Below are 14,936 nucleotides of genomic sequence, written 5' to 3'. Positions count from 1 at the left end.
TGAATGATATTTTATTATACTTTATTCGAAAGGTTGATAGAAGACCATTTCATCATACATACTGTTAAAAACGAAAGCGAAGCTTGAAAAAATAGAATATATGAACTTCCCGTTGTTATGAATAATACTGTTATCCCTGTGATGTAACGCAACCGCTCCAACAAAATAGATCATGAATCATAGCTTGCATTTTCATAAAGAGTATGTATAGGCAATAAACCACTGCAGCCAACGCCATGGTTATGAAGGCCGCCCTAATATCTCTGATATTCTCAACGCCAGGTCCAAGATGGCGAGGTGCTCGTCCGCCCCGTCAATGAGCCGCTTATCAAACTCAGAGAACACTAAAACAAGGCTATTCTTCTGGATGTCGGGTATAGAGTCGTCAAACACGATGATTTGATATAGCTTTTTTCGCCTCTCGTTAGTCGCAGGATATCTTCTAGGAACACACGAAAATAAAAGAAGTTTTAACACACACATACCTGAGTTAAAATCTGCGACGCACTCCAGCCATCCGCCACAATATCGGTTACCACATTGGCAACATCTTCATACGACGAACGGCCCTTTTTCGGTTGCAGCGCCTTAATCAACCGATCGATAATATCGTCCGGAACGACTCCAGCAATTTCCTCAATGATTCTCGCAGTAATAACACCATCCTCACCAGCACCAACATCAGTCATCTCCTCATCTCCACCTCCATCCTTGCCCCCCACAGAACCCACCAGCCTCGCCGCACTTTGCAAGTACGTAATGGCCCGGCGCAAATCACCCTCACTACACCGAATCAACGTCTCCACACACCCATCAGCAAGTTTCAATTTTTCCACTCTCGCAATTTTCTCCAACCGGCTCCCCGCCGCGGAGCCATCCAATGCCTTGAAGCGGAATTTGCTACACCGACTCGCCAGCGGATCAATGATCCTCGTGACATAATTACACACGAGACAGAAACGAGTGATGCGGCTGTACCTTTCCATCGTGCGGCGAAGCGCCGATTGTGCATCCTGCGTCATACTGTCGGCTTCGTCGAGGATGATGATTTTGAAGGGCGGGCAGGGGTATGTTTCGCGGTAGGCGCTGTCTGAGGCGGGCGGGTGTGATAGTTGCATTCTTGCGAAGTCTTTTATTTTCTCGCGGACAATGCTGATGCCACGCTCATCTGAGGCGTTGAGTTCCAGGATGCGGGAGCGGTAGAGTTGCGGGCCGAAGAGGGATTTGGCCAGGGCGAGGATCGTGGAGGTTTTTCCTGTCCCTGGTGGGCCGTAGAAGAGCATGTGTGGTAGCTTTCAATTTGTCCAAAATATGAAATCGTAAGCATATAGTGAAACACAACGGGAATTTTTAGGAAATTGGCCAGGAATAAATTTACATTTGAGGCTTGTAATGTGCGTTGTAGAACAGTCACGGTATGTTCCTGAGATGCGACATCATCGAGGGTTTTCGGTCGGCTTCAGCACGCAGAATTAGCTATTGCACGATTCATGCGGATATATGAATGCCATTGACATACTATTTCTCAACCCATGGCTGTAATCTCGTGGTGTCACCCTCTTTATCTGAAGCTTTTGCCTTGGGAGCGCCCCCCGCAGCTGCGGCGCGAGCTCTGTTGTTGAAGAAATTCGACATGAGAGTAACCAAGCCAATCAAATATGAAAATCCGGGATATTGTTATGTCAAAATATAAGTAGAGGAAATTTAATTGTAAAAAGGTCCAAGGTTAGGTCTCTTAAGAACAACCGCCGCATAAATGATTATGTTGGATCAAATAAAGCTGAAGCTCTTGGAAGTTTCGCGTTGGACGCGTGGATCACGTGGAGACGCGACTACAATTGTCGATTCGGCACCCTACTATAAGTACCAGATCGCCAAATTTGTAAGGAAAGGTACTTCTATAGAAAGTTTCAAGTTCCAAACCACTAGAACTGAACTGTATTTTAATTATCAGAAGGAGATATATTTCTAAGATGATATTCATATCTCATCACTTCATAACTTAACTATTCAGTGCTTTCTATAAACAAATACAGCCAAAAAGAAAACCTCACAGCTCATCCTTTCTCTTCTCCTCCTTGATCGGCTCCTCATGCATCCTCTTCTTCGGATTCCGAGGTAACTGCTCCTGTCTCCGTCTTTCTTCAGGGGATATATCATCTACATTTGTTCCCTTCTCGTGATTATCACTTCCCTTCTTAACGATATTCTCTACTTCACCCAATATGCTTTCATTCTCCGCTTGCGGTGTTCCCGTCTGCTCAGCATCCACTGATGACAGTGACGATGATGCCGATGCGCTCTTCAAAGTAGCTCCATTAATCACCGCCGACGGCGTCTCTGAAAGGACACTAGCCCCCGAATTACTCAGTGATAACGATGTTAGGGGCGAACCTGGTATCTGGGAAGATTTATTTGCTAAACCTATGCCGCCTAGGATCGGGAATATCATCCGAACCATCAGTTTCAAGGGCATCCAGAGCAACCACCAGAGAGGGCCGTAGAGTATGCGCCGGAACACGAGCCAGATGATGGTTCCGATTAATATGTAAAATGCAGTTTCAAGGTACCATGTATCCGATTTCTGTGAGCGGAGCAGCGATATTGCGAGCGAGCGGGACGAGGCGAGGAGTGTGTCGAGGGTACTGTACGATTCCGAGAGCGAACTAAGCGCCGCCGTAGATTGTTCTGGGGCCGGACTTGTTCAATATACACTCACTTGCTCTGCCCGAACAAACTAAAGGGAGGTGGGAAGGAAAGGGAGTCAAACCTAGTGTTTCCTGGGCAAACTGGCTCCTGGACAACTCCGCTTGCATAAGCTGATGCGTCCGCCGCAGCGCAGCAGTAATATCTTCCGCAGCACTGGCTACCAGGTCATCATGCGTAAGACCGGCACGGCCTTTTCGCCGCATTCCCTCGCTGCCGCCCTCTCCCCCTTCAGCCCTAGCAAACAACAGCTGTCTCTCTTTCCGCCTCGCAGCCTCCGCATTTCGTTTCGCTTGCAACTGCGCTTTGCGGAATTGTATCCTAGCACTATTTTCCCGTAGCACAAGTCAGTCGAACGTACACAAACCAAACAAAGCCCCCCCAGAAATATCTATATCCATTTTATTTACCCACCTCTTCAAATCCTCCTCCAGCTTCCCAACCACAACCACCACCCTCTCCCTCTCCGCCTCCATAACTCCACTCTCCCTTTTCCTATTCCGCGAAGATTCCAACTGCTCCAGCTCAACACGCAGCAACTCCATCTGCTCCTCCATCTCCTTTAGACGGAGATGGATCTCCGCAGCAAGGTCGAGGCGTGCATCGTCGCCGGTGCCTGGGGTAGCGGGCAGGTTTTGTAGACGTTGAATTAGGGGGATGGTTTGTTTGTGGGTTGTTGAGAGGGAGGTTATGCGGGTTTGAAGGCCCGGGGAGATCATGATTGCCGCGGGCAGTGCACGTAGGTTGTAAATATAATGGGAGGTTATACCTGCGGTGATGTTTGCTTGATTTCGGATTAGAGTATACCACAGTGTTCAGCATAGTAAAATGCTAACCTCGACCACCTCACATGATCCTATGCCGTTTCGATGTTTGTCTGATTACGATACCTTTGATATTAAGGCAGTTAGTTAACTATGTATCTGGGTGTTTAAAGCTGGCAAGTTGCGATGCTGGCGATGACCGGGGGAGAGATGTTTGACAACAATGCAAACACGGCACCAACTGGCAATGTCTTGGCATTTTCTTCCCGGAATCTCGAAAAAGTCGCAACGCCGCATCGAGATGTCAGAAGAGGAGCAGAAGAACAGATCCAATTCCTCCACATCCCATCCTCTGCTTGAAAATACGCCGCATACGTCGCGTACCGTTTAATCTGTATCCGCTTTGAATTCATCATCGCCTTCTCTATCCGCTGAATTGATCCTTTCCACCGCCGGCTTAAAGCTTCCTACACACCCGGGAAAGCGAGCGAACAAGGAGGGGTCGGTCTTGTCACCCATAATCTCAATTGAAGACAAGGAAACGAGCTACGGCATTATAGTCTAATGAAATAGGTACATATATACCCCCCATCCACCGCTTCACCCCATCCTCTAGCCCCCCGATTCGCAAGAACTACCACCAAATACAAAAGCTAACCAGGTCTCTCTACAGAGTTCGTAGCCTCCCAAACAAAAATAAAATAAAAAACCACCCTCAAAACCAAACCCATATCCAAAATCCAAAAAACGAATTAACAAGCCACAAAAATGCCCATCCCCCTCCACACCATAACCAGCCTCCGCACCACCTTCTCCCCCTTCAGCCCCCTCTCAAAACCCTGCCGCCTCTTCGTCTCCCTCCTCCAGAACCCCTCCACCTCCTCCCCAGCCTCCCCCACTCACATCAAGATCGACATCAAGCACCTGCCGCGCGGTTCCAAGCAGCTGCCGGAGATGACGGTGGGGTTCAAGGGGGGGAAGGAGCTCAGGCTTGAGGTTGGCAGACTAGGGTTGGGGGTGCGGGATGTGGTGGAGGAGGTAGGGAGGGTGGGGAGGGTGTTGGCTAAGGAGGCGAGTTTGAAGGGGTAGAGGGGAGGGGGGGGGGGGACGTTTGGGCGTCCCGGGGGCAAGGGTGGGTGTTTTGCCTGTCTATTTTTCTGTTGACGAGATGGGAGGAGGGCTCTGTGTGGGCGTTGTGGATTTGGTTTCTGTTACGAGTCTTCTGGGGACAATGATGGGGGAGGTAGGGTTTGTGTGAAGGCAGTGAGGGAGGGAGAGGATATGGATTAATAAACGTTGACGGAAAAGCTAGTGCAGCGTCTATGAAATGCATAACTTGACGGGCAAGTCAGTGATTGGGAGTCGACATCAGTCAAGGACTGATTTGTGCGGTATCAAACCTGTGTATATTTGTATATTGTATTATTTATCCTAGACATAGCGGGATAAGGCGTCTGTGATGCTCATTTTTGTTGCACTGTTATTGTACAAATTTTGTTTTTTCGATATTTCCCATCTCGTATAGCAATTGCTGCGTAATTTGATTCTACTTTCCACCGTCTTCGCCTTGCCAGCCAGGAAGGATCAAGTTCTGTGTATAGCAGAGCATCAGGACAAAGAGTCACAAAACTTGCTGTATTTAAAAGAGAGGGTTATATTTTTTTTTATATATTTTTTTGTATTCATGTCTATTCAAGCCCAAATATGCAGGTGGTATTTCGCCATTAAATAGCGCAGTCCAATCCAATCCAATCCATCCACCCAGCTTCCCATCATCACGCACTGGCTTTTTCCGATTCTATCCTTGCTCTGCCACCAAACACACCTTCATCCAACTTAATAAATAATTAAACTTTTTGATATATGCGTTTTTTTTCTTTCTTTTCTGTTCTTTTCTTTCCTTTGGTCCCTCCAGCACAGAAATGCAACGGGCCGAAAGGAAAGGAATTTTTTTCTTTTTTTGCTAGGACTCTAGAAAGGACAGGAGACAAGATGATAAAAAAAAAAAAAAAAAGAAAAAAAAAAATTCTCTTCATATTTATGAGCACGAGGCTTAAGGCAAAATAGACCCAAAAAAAGGGGGGAAACAGGGGAAACAGGTTGAATTTATGATGGGATGGAAGGTGGTGTGGGGCGGTCCGCCTAGCAACAGTAAAGGGGGGCGGGGGAAATGAGGAGAGGGTAAAGGTTTGAAAAAGAAGGGACGAAAAAGAATCTTAGACGGCAGCACCGGAGATGAAGAACCACTTGTCGACGCTGCCGTCGATGGGGGCGGGAGCGAGCTCTTGGTGGGCTGGGATGGCACTGAGTTGGTTGCCATCGACGCGGTCTGGGGATTGCTCTTTGGTGACGTTTGCGCTGTGGGGGGAAGGTTAGTATATAGATCTCATTTTTCCTTCTGGGCAGCGGCGAATAAAGGGACAGCAATATATTGTAGAGAGAGGCAACATACAGGGAGATATCACCGCGAGAGCTCTTTCCGGTCATCAATTTGTCCCAGGCGTCGGCGCACTCGTGGACGACTTCCATGGCGTACCTAAAAGGGGGAGAGAGAAGGTTAGTAACAACAAAGAGATAATAACCAGAAAAAGAAACAAATAAATAAAAATAAATGAAGACAAGCAAGCCTACTTCTTATTCTTGCATTCACCCGAGAATGCAAATTGATTCTCAGGCTTTCCATCGGGGATCTTGTAGATACGGAACCATTCGTTGGTCGCCCGCAGGAGGCCAGGGAGATGACGCTCGACATCCTCGATGTCATTGAGTTTGGGAGCGAGGGGGTCGTTGACATCGATGACAATGACTTTCCAGTCGGTCTCCTCCTCGTCGAGCAGGGCCATGACACCGAGCACCTTGACCTGTTTGACCTGGCCACAGTATCCGACCAGCTCGCCGATTTCGCAGACGTCGAGGGGGTCGTTGTCGCCCTTGGCTTTGGTTTCTGGGTGGACGACGTTGGGGTCTTCCCATGTCTGTAAAAGGGAGAGTTGGTTTAGCAATTGGGATAGGGGATGGATATAGGAGGAGTTGGGCGCACTTACGCGGGGGAAGGCTCCGTAGTTCCAGAGGTAGCCTTTGTGTGGGAAGCAGTTGCGGACATATCGCAGCTTGCCCTTCTTCACATCCTGCTTGATGGGGTTGAGGAATTCCTCTTTGGAGATCTGGAATAATAATAGGAATAATTAGTAACGTAACGAGGGGTTAATGCTTCTTGTTTCTTGTCCTTCTTTGTTGAATAAATTCTCCCCCCTCCCTCCCCCACCAGCCACCACCATCAACCCCCACTGGAGGAGGGGAAGGGGGTTAAAAAAAGACCCCCAACTTCATATGAACCCTGCACATCTTGAAAGCATAATAACACACAGGACACACGACACACAGGACGGCACGAGACGGGACACACACACCTCTAGCTTGGCATTTGTCCAGCGGGGGATCTCGACCACCATGTTCAGAATGGTCTGCTGCTCATTGGCATAGAGCGGAATATCATGGAAGGGCGAGATGGGCTGTCCATCCCGCTCAATGTAGGCACGGAAGTCGAGGGTGTTTGGTTGGCCGACTTTGCGGACTGAGTATTCGGAGGGGGCTTTTGAGTACGACATTTCGGCGATAGTGGAGGAGGACGAGAAATGTCTGGAGAGTAGAGCAACACGCTTCGAAGAGGCAGACGGGCGAAGGGGAGAAAACTGGTGGTGGCGGGGTAGGATGAGAGAAGAAGAGGGAGCAGAGGAAGAGGAAGAAGAAGAAGAGGAAGAAGAAGAGGAGGAGGAGGAGGAGGAGGGGGGAAAAGATGTGGGGGGAGCCAGCTTAGTAGACGACCACGACTGACGACGGGCAGCACCAGCAGCAACAGCAGCAACAGCACCGCCAGCAATGACACCACGCTGCAGATATCCAGCAGCAATTGGCCCTGGGCGGGATCGGAGCAGAGGAGACGAGACTAATTGGCTCAGTGTGCGCGGCGCGAGTGGGATTGTTTGGGCCAGGTATTTGGACATGTGGCAAGCAGCGACGGCGGCAGAGACTGATTGTATGCTTTGGAGCTGGAGGAGGGAAAGAGAATAATATATATATTGGATTATATATATTATTGGATTTCCCCGGGTCGGAATAATTAATGGTTTGGGTCTTTGAAAGTAAATATTATTTATTTATAATAGCAAAATGGAGCTTTTGGTGATTGAAATTGATTGTGGCCGAGGTGATTGTATTGTGGGTTAAATATTTGGCAAATTCTTGTTCCCGAAGATGACGGGTAGGTAGGTAGGTTTGTTACGGCAATTATTATTCTGCTCATCTATTCAAAATATCCTCTTCATTCAATTATATATCTGTTTGTTTACTGCGCTCTTGTTAAATATCGCCAGCCTGGGATATTTTTAACCACTGGTTGTGATCCCTGAAGCCGAAGTCGGGCTGCATCGCCGATTATTCTTGCGAAGAGAGCACAAAGCATAGAGTAGTCGAGCACCTAATCGTACCCGCCAATTGCGCCTCCATATCCAAGATATTCCAATTAATATATATCAAATGATACTGTGTCTCATTATTTTTTGCCAAAAAAAAAATAAAATAAAATAAAATATCGGGAATAATTCGGGGAATATCATGTGATTCAATTTCTTGGCGTTAAACACACGAATGCTTATGTAACTGATATCGTTATCTCCACGTGATCTGTATAGAAATTTGCCTTTTTGGGCCAATCCTTCAACTTCCTCAATATATTGAATCACACCCAGCAATATATCTGATATCCAGCAAACATCCTCATATATATTTTTGTGTCTGGGTCCTGTTACCTCACCTCTGAGATTGACTCTCATCAGTGTCCTCGAACAATGCCATGTTCAAAAGGTTTCTTCAACTAATCATGGGGTCCATCGCAAAATCACCTCACCCTGTACCTGCACTCACCCCCCGCGTCCCCATCCCCAAAAATGGCGTAGACTATCGCGGTAAAATAGTACTGGCCCCCATGGTCCGCTCAGGGGAGTTGCCCTCCCGCCTCCTTGCTCTGAAATACGGCGCGGATCTCGTCTGGGGCCCTGAAACCATCGACAGAGCCCTGATCGGCTGCACCCGTCGCATAAACCCGCGCAACTCCATGGTCGAGTTCACCCGCCTCCCCTCCAACGGTGGGCGCCAAAATACCCCAAATGCCAAAGAATCCGTAATCTACCGCATCGACCCACACCGCGAAAGCGGCAAACTGATCTTCCAAATCGGCACCGCCTCTCCAAACCTAGCCGTCCAGGCCGCCAAAATCATCGCCGCAGACGTTGCCGGCATAGACGTGAATGCCGGCTGTCCCAAACCCTTCAGCACCAGCGGCGGCATGGGAGCTGCCCTCCTCCAGACCCCAGACCTGCTCGTTTCCATCCTCACCGCCCTCGTCCAACAGATCGGGAACCCGTACCAGATCGGCATCTCCGTCAAAATCCGCCTCCTCGCCGACCCAGAACGCACCCGCGACCTCGTCACCCGCCTCTGCGCCACGGGCATCACGGGCCTGACCGTCCACTGCCGCACGACGCCCATGCGCCCGCGCGAGCGCGCCATCCGCGCCCAACTGCCCATGATCGCCTCCATCTGCCGCGCCGCGGGCGTCGCCATCCTCATGAACGGCGACGTCGAGTCGCGCGACCACGGCCTCGCACTGATGTCCGAATACGGCGTCGACGGCGCCATGATCGCGACCTCCGCGGAGGCGAACTCGTCCTGCTTCCGCAGCGGGGCGCAAGGCGGGCTCCTCCCCTGGCGCGACATCGTGTATGCCTACATGGATTTCTGCCTGCAGTGCGAGAATAAGTGGGGGAATACCAAGTATTTGCTCAACATGCTTATTCCCGGGAAGGAGCGGGCGTTCAATGCGGCGAAGCAGTCCAAGTCGTATCAGGAGGGTTGTCGGGTGTTGGGGTTTGAGGATCTGATTGCGCGGGCGAAGGAGGTTGATGCGATTATTGGGCGGACACCGCTTGATGCTTATGCTGATGCTGAGGAGCAAGGTGAATCGGTGAGTCTTCAGAAGAGGAAGAATAAGAAGAATAAGAATAAGAAAGTTAAAAGTCCCGCAGTGCAAAAGGCGATGTTGACGAACGAGAGTGCAAAGGCCGCGGGTATCAGTGCTGGTGACGGGAATGCTCATGCTCATGCTCATGCTCGTCAATCGGGCGGCAGAATGGGTAAGGATAGAGGCGTTAAGAGAGCGACGGGGGGTACACCCGTGGTGGATGGCGATGATGAGAATAATGTGCCTCTTGGACTAGATTCTGCTGCTGCTGTCTTGGTCGATATGCCTGCTGTAACAGCTGCTGTTGCTGCTGCTGCGCATCCACCTGCTGGGGAAAATGCGCCTGTTCCCCTACATTGATATTCATGAATGTCTCCCAATTCCTTTGCGCTCCGCGTACCCATTATGCCTGTCGAAAATACCCGATCTATCCATACTCGCCATCCAACCACACTCGGTCCATCTTTGCTATTCAGCGTCTTAGATCAATATGTTGCATAATGTTGCATAATACCGGCGTTGTATCTGTGGGATTTTACTTTGTGTTTTTCATTTTCATTTATTTTGGCTGCTTCTAGATTTCAATTTTTTTTCACCCTCTTGATTTAACACTTCAAGAGTACATATATACCCTACTGCGCAGGGGAAAAAATGAATGTATTCAGTTCACACATTATTTTTTGTCATTCATATTTGTTACGTATATACACCCCCCCTAGGTTTCCACCCTATTAAATTTTTTTTTCTCCTTTCATATATGTGTCCTCCAAATGGAGAAGCAACGCGTTCAATCCACGGATGCGACATGGCTGCACGCTTGATTCAAAACACCTCTGTACTGGAAGAAGGAACATCGAACAGAAAGAAATCGGAAAAGAAAAAAAGGAATTACCTATTAAATTTAATAGGTACACCTCCTGCCATGGCCGTGAATATCATCACACTTGCCATTGAACGGCTTCACGCCTCCAGTGCCCAGAGCGCGGGCCTGCTTGGGCGGCGGGTCCTTGGGGGGCAGGCTCTTGGTGCTGCGCGCATAGGTCGCAAGCGCATACGCCGCGCCCTTGGTATTCATCATCCACGCCTTCATGTTCACGTTGTTCGCATCATCGCCCACGCCGTGGTAGTTGGAGTCATACGCGATGCCGGCGGTGCCGCCGAACATCTTGGCCTGTTCCTGCGTCTTGATGCCCTCGGCGCCCGTGAAGATGCCGCCGGCGGGAATGCCGACGGAGATGAAGGCGTCGTAGTCGGAGCGCCCGTCGAACTCGCTGGGGATGTGTGCCGTCCTGCGGTCCTCGTAGTATTTTTGGAAGAGTTTCTCGATCTCGGCGCTGCCGGAGGGGCCGGTGAAGTTGAAGGTTGAGCCGTCGCCGTCGTAGATCATGTAGGCGTAGTTGGGGGAGGCGGTCATGTCGAAGTTGAGGTACAGGCGGATTTTGTCGCGTTCTTCGGGGCTGAGGTTGTCGACGTAGTATTGCGAGCCGAGGAGGCCGTATTCTTCTGCGGTCCAGAAGAGGAAGCGGACGGCGTTGGGGACCTTGAATCGTGCGAGGGCCTTGGCGATGGCGAGGTTGCCGATGATGCCGGAGCCATTGTCGTTGATGCCGGGGCCTGAAAGGGGAGAGAAGAGCGGGTATATTAGATATTGTTGCTGCTGGTGGTTGTGGTGGGAGAGGGGAAATGTGCATGTACTTACCAGCCTCAACGGAGTCGGAGTGTCCTCCAATCGCGATGATGTTGTTTTTATCTCCACCCTTCGAGGTTGCAATGACGTTATATCTATGGTGAAATAATCCCGTTTTAATTCCAACAACCCATAATTTGCCTTGGGGAAGCCTACTTACGTCGTGCGGTTCTCAAACTGTGAGTTAGCAAACAGTTCACCCATCAAAGTCCCCGATCCCAAGCGCGCGGCGAGGTCGTCTCCGATTTCCTTGGAAACACCGACGGTCGGGGGATAAGGGCCTGCGGGGTTAGAGGGAGCACCTAGGGTCCCTGAAAGGGACCCGGGGATGTTATTATAGATCAAGGCACCGACGGCTTTAGCTGAGCCGGCAAGAGCGGATTTGAGGCCAAACGGGCACTCGCCACGAAGGATCAGCGCGATTTTGCCATTCACTTCTGGTGGGAAATCTGCCTGCAAAATTGGTTCATGTTCAGTGCTTGCTTCCTTCTCTGCTTCTTGTATTTCTCCTTATTTTCCGTTTTGGGTACTACTGGGTTGTCACCTACAGGAACACATCCGAGGTTATTCACAAGGACAAGCTCCGCCTTCGCGTCCCCTGACGGACTGTATGTCATAGGAAGAACCTCCTTGTTCTCGCCATTGACTTTCAATGTGGCTTCGGACTTGCTCCACAGGTGAACTTGCTCCTGCTTGCTCACGTCATAGTAACGGGTCCGCTTAAGCTCTTTCACGAGGTAATCAATGGTAGCCTCATGGCCCTCAGTGCCGAAAACCCGGTTCCGTCCAGGAGAAGCGTATGCAAGAGATTCTAACTTTTTGGCTCCTGCCTTCAGATCCCTTTCGCGAATAAACCACATCAATTTTTCCTATTATAGGGGGAAAAAAAAGCGGGGTGGTTAGCATTCTTGCTTCACTTCGCATGACAGTGGCGGATATACATACAGGGGAAACCTGGCGGAATCTATTATACCAATCGCCCGGGAAAGGGAACTTTGGGAAATCTGGAAAATCTGGAAAACCCGGGAAACCTTGCGTCTCGACATCTGGTGTCTCAGCGACAGCCAGATGTGCTCCAAGGGCAGCCCCGAGGGCAAGTAATTGGACCTTCATTTTGCAGGATGGGCCAGTAGTCCTAGCTACTGCGTAAACTGCAGCAGTATCTCAATGAAAGTAAAGGCAGGATATGGGGGGGGGAAGGGGGCAAGCGGCGGAAGTGGAAAGTCCCAAAACAACGGCCCGTTCTGTACAACTGGAAGGCGAAATAGTTAAGGGACGAAGTGTAGCATCCTGAGGATTTATATAGTCGAATACATTTTCCCCGACAACCGTCATGCGAGCGACGGCAGCCGCTGTCGGGAAAAACAAAGTAGCGGAAACGTCTGTACAGGACTGTGAATCGTCCCTAATTGGGGCTAAGGGACAAAATTCCAACCCGCTGTCATCCGCTAATCATTCCTTAGTGCTGTTGACCGTATATTCCAAGGATATGAATGCCGTCCTCATACCACCTACGGAAACGGGTATAGCTCCCATCTTGCATAGATATTTCAGCTCTGGGTCCCTTGGCGGAACTCAACTTGCAGTGTCTGATTTGCCAGATAGGCGTAATATTTTTAAAGCTGGGTTGTTGGAGATAGTCTTGTTTTTGCGCAGTGTCGAGGAGATTTTATGCTCGATGGTGATTCGAGGGAGAGTCACGCAAGAAGCAATTTTTCTCCGCATTTGTGACAGTGTGACCCTTGCCAATCAAAATCGGGTGCCAAGTTGGACATCCCATCAGGGCACGAATGATGTCAGGTCAGGTCCCAGCAGTTGACAGCAAGGTCCGATATTCAGTGCGCTCCGGTAGTTCGTCGCTTTCAGAATTAGTTGAAGTTTACTCCGTCTGTAGGACAAGAGGTAATAATTGTTGGAGGCCTAATAGCAAGTCCAATCCCCAAATTCCAGTTTGGGCCTTGTAGGATCTGAACGGGGTTGTGCCTGAGTGCAACGAAGGCCATCGTGCCACTGTTCCCCAACATGACAACATGAGGCGCGTCCCACCACATGCTGGAACTAGGAACAAGCTTTGAAAAAAGGTTCAAATTTTGTTCTGATCCTGCCAAGCAATAACGTTCCATCGGCGAATCCGGCAGCAGTTGGAACTTGTTAGTTTAGTTACTAGTTAGGGGGAACTTGCGAAGTCTTCAACCGTAGGACGATCGGCAGCGCCTTGTGGGGCCTGGGGTTAGGCGAATGGCAGCGAAATTGTCTGGAGAAAGGATCTCAGAGGAGGAATGAAACAAGCCACAAGGAAACAGCAATTCTGTTTGGCTTCCATACGGGCTGTTTTGTAGATCGTTATGACTTTTTGTGTTCCTTTTTATCAGCCTCAAGAAACTACCACAAGATCGCCTTTCATATAACTACTAGCTTCGATGAGTTCCTGCGTATCTGGTCGAGGAGGGATTGGGGTGTATCGATATAGAAAAAAAAAGAAGAATAGCCCATACAAGTTCAATGGTCTGGTCTAGGAATCAACCAGTCCTGGGTGAAGAACATACGCAGCGTAGCGTGTCCCAACTTCCAAGAGCGGGGGATTATTGCAATCCCCATCCCTATCCTTACCCACCCCTCTTCCTCCCTTGATACGCCAACATTTAACATTATTTCTGATAATGCCGTGTTAAACCGGGCACCACACCTCGGCGCGGAAATTGGGGTCAAGAAGAAGCCCTGCTAATAACCAGCCAGCCGTGGTGGAACTCAACGGGTCGGATACAGAGGAGGTAGACTCTCCCCTTTTCGGGATAGCACAGTGGACAACCTCTAACCTCTCACGATGGTAATTTGTGATAGACAAGCGGGCGACTACCGCAATCCCGCGCAATCCATGAGGGTTTTGGCGTCACGGTTCTCAGCACAGCCCATTGGGGAGTTGGGCACGATGTTCAGGGACAGAGGCAAAAAGGACGAATCCTGGGCGAGATGGAAGCGGACGGATAAACGAGCCACCTGCTGCATCCTCTCTTATTGCCCGCTTTGGGTGCTCGAATTCAAGCAATGTAACGATATCTATGCCGGAGTGCCAAAAAAAAATTATAAAAAATATAAAAAAAAAAAAAATAAAAAAAAAAAAAAAAAAAAAAAAAAAAAAAAAAACCCAAGGGAACTTGCTGCCGGGCGGATTTCTTCGGCGCTGGGTTGGGTTGGCGGCCTGCTTTCTTCAGTGAGCGAACTGCCCCTGGCTAGTCTTAGTATATACGACGGTGTGGCGGAAATCCGAGCGACTTGGCTGGTCGCGTGGCCCATGTGATAATAGTCGATGAGAGCAAACAAACTATCCAAGGCGAGTGGGATAGAGCATCAAGATACCATATTTACCTCGAACGGCCTCGGGAACTCTCAGACATGCGGAGATACTACCACATTGGTGCTCCCATGATTCCTTGCTTGCACAGCATAAACCATACTAGAACATCCGGTGTTGCATCTGCATATTCTCTCCACCCTTGACAGCGGCAGCATAAAAGAGGGCTATTTTTTGACAGCAGTTCTAGAACATCGAAGCGCGGAAAGGAAGCGGGAAAAAACACACAAGCAAAACATAAATAATATGGGGGCATCGATCTAACTTACCACTTCGTTAGTTAGAATGTCAACCTCGAAGGATTTTCCAAACCCCACAGACTCTCTCTCGGCTGTGGAGTGCGTGCGGGGAGAAGAAATTGGCCTATACTGTATACAATATGCCCTCCCCTGCAGACTGCAAGTCAAC

General features: G+C 49.5%; 6 protein-coding genes across 7 annotated transcripts; 2 read left to right on the top strand and 4 right to left on the bottom strand.

Annotated features, from left to right (window-relative positions):
- BDCG_03643 (replication factor C subunit 2/4) lies at positions 1–1,761 on the bottom strand. The gene is made up of 4 exons (XM_045419282.1): positions 1,520–1,761; positions 1,379–1,457; positions 486–1,292; positions 1–408 (listed from the first exon to the last, which is right to left on the bottom strand). Exons 1-4 carry the CDS (start codon positions 1,633–1,635, stop codon positions 241–243), a joined length of 1,170 nt encoding a protein of 389 aa, XP_045275633.1. The 5' UTR covers positions 1,636–1,761; the 3' UTR covers positions 1–240.
- Positions 1,762–1,848: 87 nt separating this feature from the next.
- Positions 1,849–5,274, top strand: BDCG_03641 (uncharacterized protein). Its single transcript, XM_045419280.1, has 2 exons — positions 1,849–4,043; positions 4,144–5,274. Exon 2 carries the CDS (start codon positions 4,239–4,241, stop codon positions 4,557–4,559), a length of 321 nt encoding a protein of 106 aa, XP_045275631.1. The 5' UTR covers positions 1,849–4,043; positions 4,144–4,238; the 3' UTR covers positions 4,560–5,274.
- BDCG_03642 (uncharacterized protein) lies at positions 1,916–4,400 on the bottom strand. The gene is made up of 3 exons (XM_045419281.1): positions 3,121–4,400; positions 2,771–3,033; positions 1,916–2,688 (listed from the first exon to the last, which is right to left on the bottom strand). Exons 1-3 carry the CDS (start codon positions 3,423–3,425, stop codon positions 2,051–2,053), a joined length of 1,206 nt encoding a protein of 401 aa, XP_045275632.1. The 5' UTR covers positions 3,426–4,400; the 3' UTR covers positions 1,916–2,050.
- BDCG_03640 (inorganic pyrophosphatase) lies at positions 5,027–7,955 on the bottom strand. Its single transcript, XM_045419279.1, has 5 exons — positions 6,881–7,955; positions 6,515–6,634; positions 6,102–6,445; positions 5,923–6,006; positions 5,027–5,828 (listed from the first exon to the last, which is right to left on the bottom strand). Exons 1-5 carry the CDS (start codon positions 7,472–7,474, stop codon positions 5,687–5,689), a joined length of 1,284 nt encoding a protein of 427 aa, XP_045275630.1. The 5' UTR covers positions 7,475–7,955; the 3' UTR covers positions 5,027–5,686.
- Positions 7,814–12,024, top strand: BDCG_03639. Of its 2 annotated transcripts, XM_045419278.1 has the most exons (2): positions 7,814–9,492; positions 9,554–12,024. In XM_045419278.1, the coding sequence occupies exons 1-2, from the start codon at positions 8,323–8,325 to the stop codon at positions 9,569–9,571; spliced, it is 1,188 nt and encodes a 395-aa protein (XP_045280541.1). In that variant the 5' UTR covers positions 7,814–8,322; the 3' UTR covers positions 9,572–12,024. The 2 variants fall into 2 exon arrangements, with proteins under 2 accessions (XP_045280541.1, XP_045280540.1); XM_045419277.1 differs by having other exon boundaries at positions 8,203–10,235.
- Positions 9,215–14,293, bottom strand: BDCG_03638 (aminopeptidase). Its single transcript, XM_045419276.1, has 6 exons — positions 13,672–14,293; positions 12,122–13,525; positions 11,725–12,045; positions 11,337–11,629; positions 11,189–11,271; positions 9,215–11,103 (listed from the first exon to the last, which is right to left on the bottom strand). The coding sequence occupies exons 2-6, from the start codon at positions 12,287–12,289 to the stop codon at positions 10,391–10,393; spliced, it is 1,578 nt and encodes a 525-aa protein (XP_045275629.1). The 5' UTR covers positions 12,290–13,525; positions 13,672–14,293; the 3' UTR covers positions 9,215–10,390.
- Between the last annotated feature and the right edge of the window lie 643 nt (positions 14,294–14,936).

Source organism: Blastomyces dermatitidis, assembly GCF_000003525.1.
Source record: "Blastomyces dermatitidis ER-3 genomic scaffold supercont1.3, whole genome shotgun sequence".
NCBI lineage: Eukaryota > Fungi > Ascomycota > Eurotiomycetes > Onygenales > Ajellomycetaceae > Blastomyces > Blastomyces dermatitidis.
This window is presented reverse-complemented; position numbering and strand designations above follow the sequence as displayed.

What these genes read in the sequence shown, in the direction of transcription:
- BDCG_03643 (XM_045419282.1), bottom strand. Translation starts at nt 1,635, where the DNA reads ATGTCGAATTTCTTCAACAACAGAGCTCGCGCCGCAGCTGCGGGGGGC. An exon ending in GCACATTACAAGCCTCAAAT is followed by an intron (nt 1,293 to 1,378) that starts GTAAATTTATTC and finishes ACAAATTGAAAG; the next exon opens with CTACCACACATGCTCTTCTA. An exon ending in CGTCGCAGATTTTAACTCAG is followed by an intron (nt 409 to 485) that starts GTATGTGTGTGT and finishes AGGCGAAAAAAG; the next exon opens with CTATATCAAATCATCGTGTT.
- BDCG_03642 (XM_045419281.1), bottom strand. Translation starts at nt 3,425, where the DNA reads ATGATCTCCCCGGGCCTTCAAACCCGCATAACCTCCCTCTCAACAACC. An exon ending in CTGGAGGAGGATTTGAAGAG is followed by an intron (nt 3,034 to 3,120) that starts GTGGGTAAATAA and finishes ACGGGAAAATAG; the next exon opens with TGCTAGGATACAATTCCGCA. An exon ending in GTTTGCCCAGGAAACACTAG is followed by an intron (nt 2,689 to 2,770) that starts GTTTGACTCCCT and finishes GTCCGGCCCCAG; the next exon opens with AACAATCTACGGCGGCGCTT.
- BDCG_03641 (XM_045419280.1), top strand. Translation starts at nt 4,239, where the DNA reads ATGCCCATCCCCCTCCACACCATAACCAGCCTCCGCACCACCTTCTCC.
- BDCG_03640 (XM_045419279.1), bottom strand. Translation starts at nt 7,474, where the DNA reads ATGTCCAAATACCTGGCCCAAACAATCCCACTCGCGCCGCGCACACTG. An exon ending in ACTACGGAGCCTTCCCCCGC is followed by an intron (nt 6,446 to 6,514) that starts GTAAGTGCGCCC and finishes TCCCTTTTACAG; the next exon opens with ACATGGGAAGACCCCAACGT. An exon ending in GGTGAATGCAAGAATAAGAA is followed by an intron (nt 6,007 to 6,101) that starts GTAGGCTTGCTT and finishes TCCCCCTTTTAG; the next exon opens with GTACGCCATGGAAGTCGTCC.
- BDCG_03639 (XM_045419277.1), top strand. Translation starts at nt 8,323, where the DNA reads ATGTTCAAAAGGTTTCTTCAACTAATCATGGGGTCCATCGCAAAATCA.
- BDCG_03638 (XM_045419276.1), bottom strand. Translation starts at nt 12,289, where the DNA reads ATGAAGGTCCAATTACTTGCCCTCGGGGCTGCCCTTGGAGCACATCTG. An exon ending in CAGTTTGAGAACCGCACGAC is followed by an intron (nt 11,272 to 11,336) that starts GTAAGTAGGCTT and finishes ATTTCACCATAG; the next exon opens with ATATAACGTCATTGCAACCT. An exon ending in CTCCGACTCCGTTGAGGCTG is followed by an intron (nt 11,104 to 11,188) that starts GTAAGTACATGC and finishes CTCCCCTTTCAG; the next exon opens with GCCCCGGCATCAACGACAAT.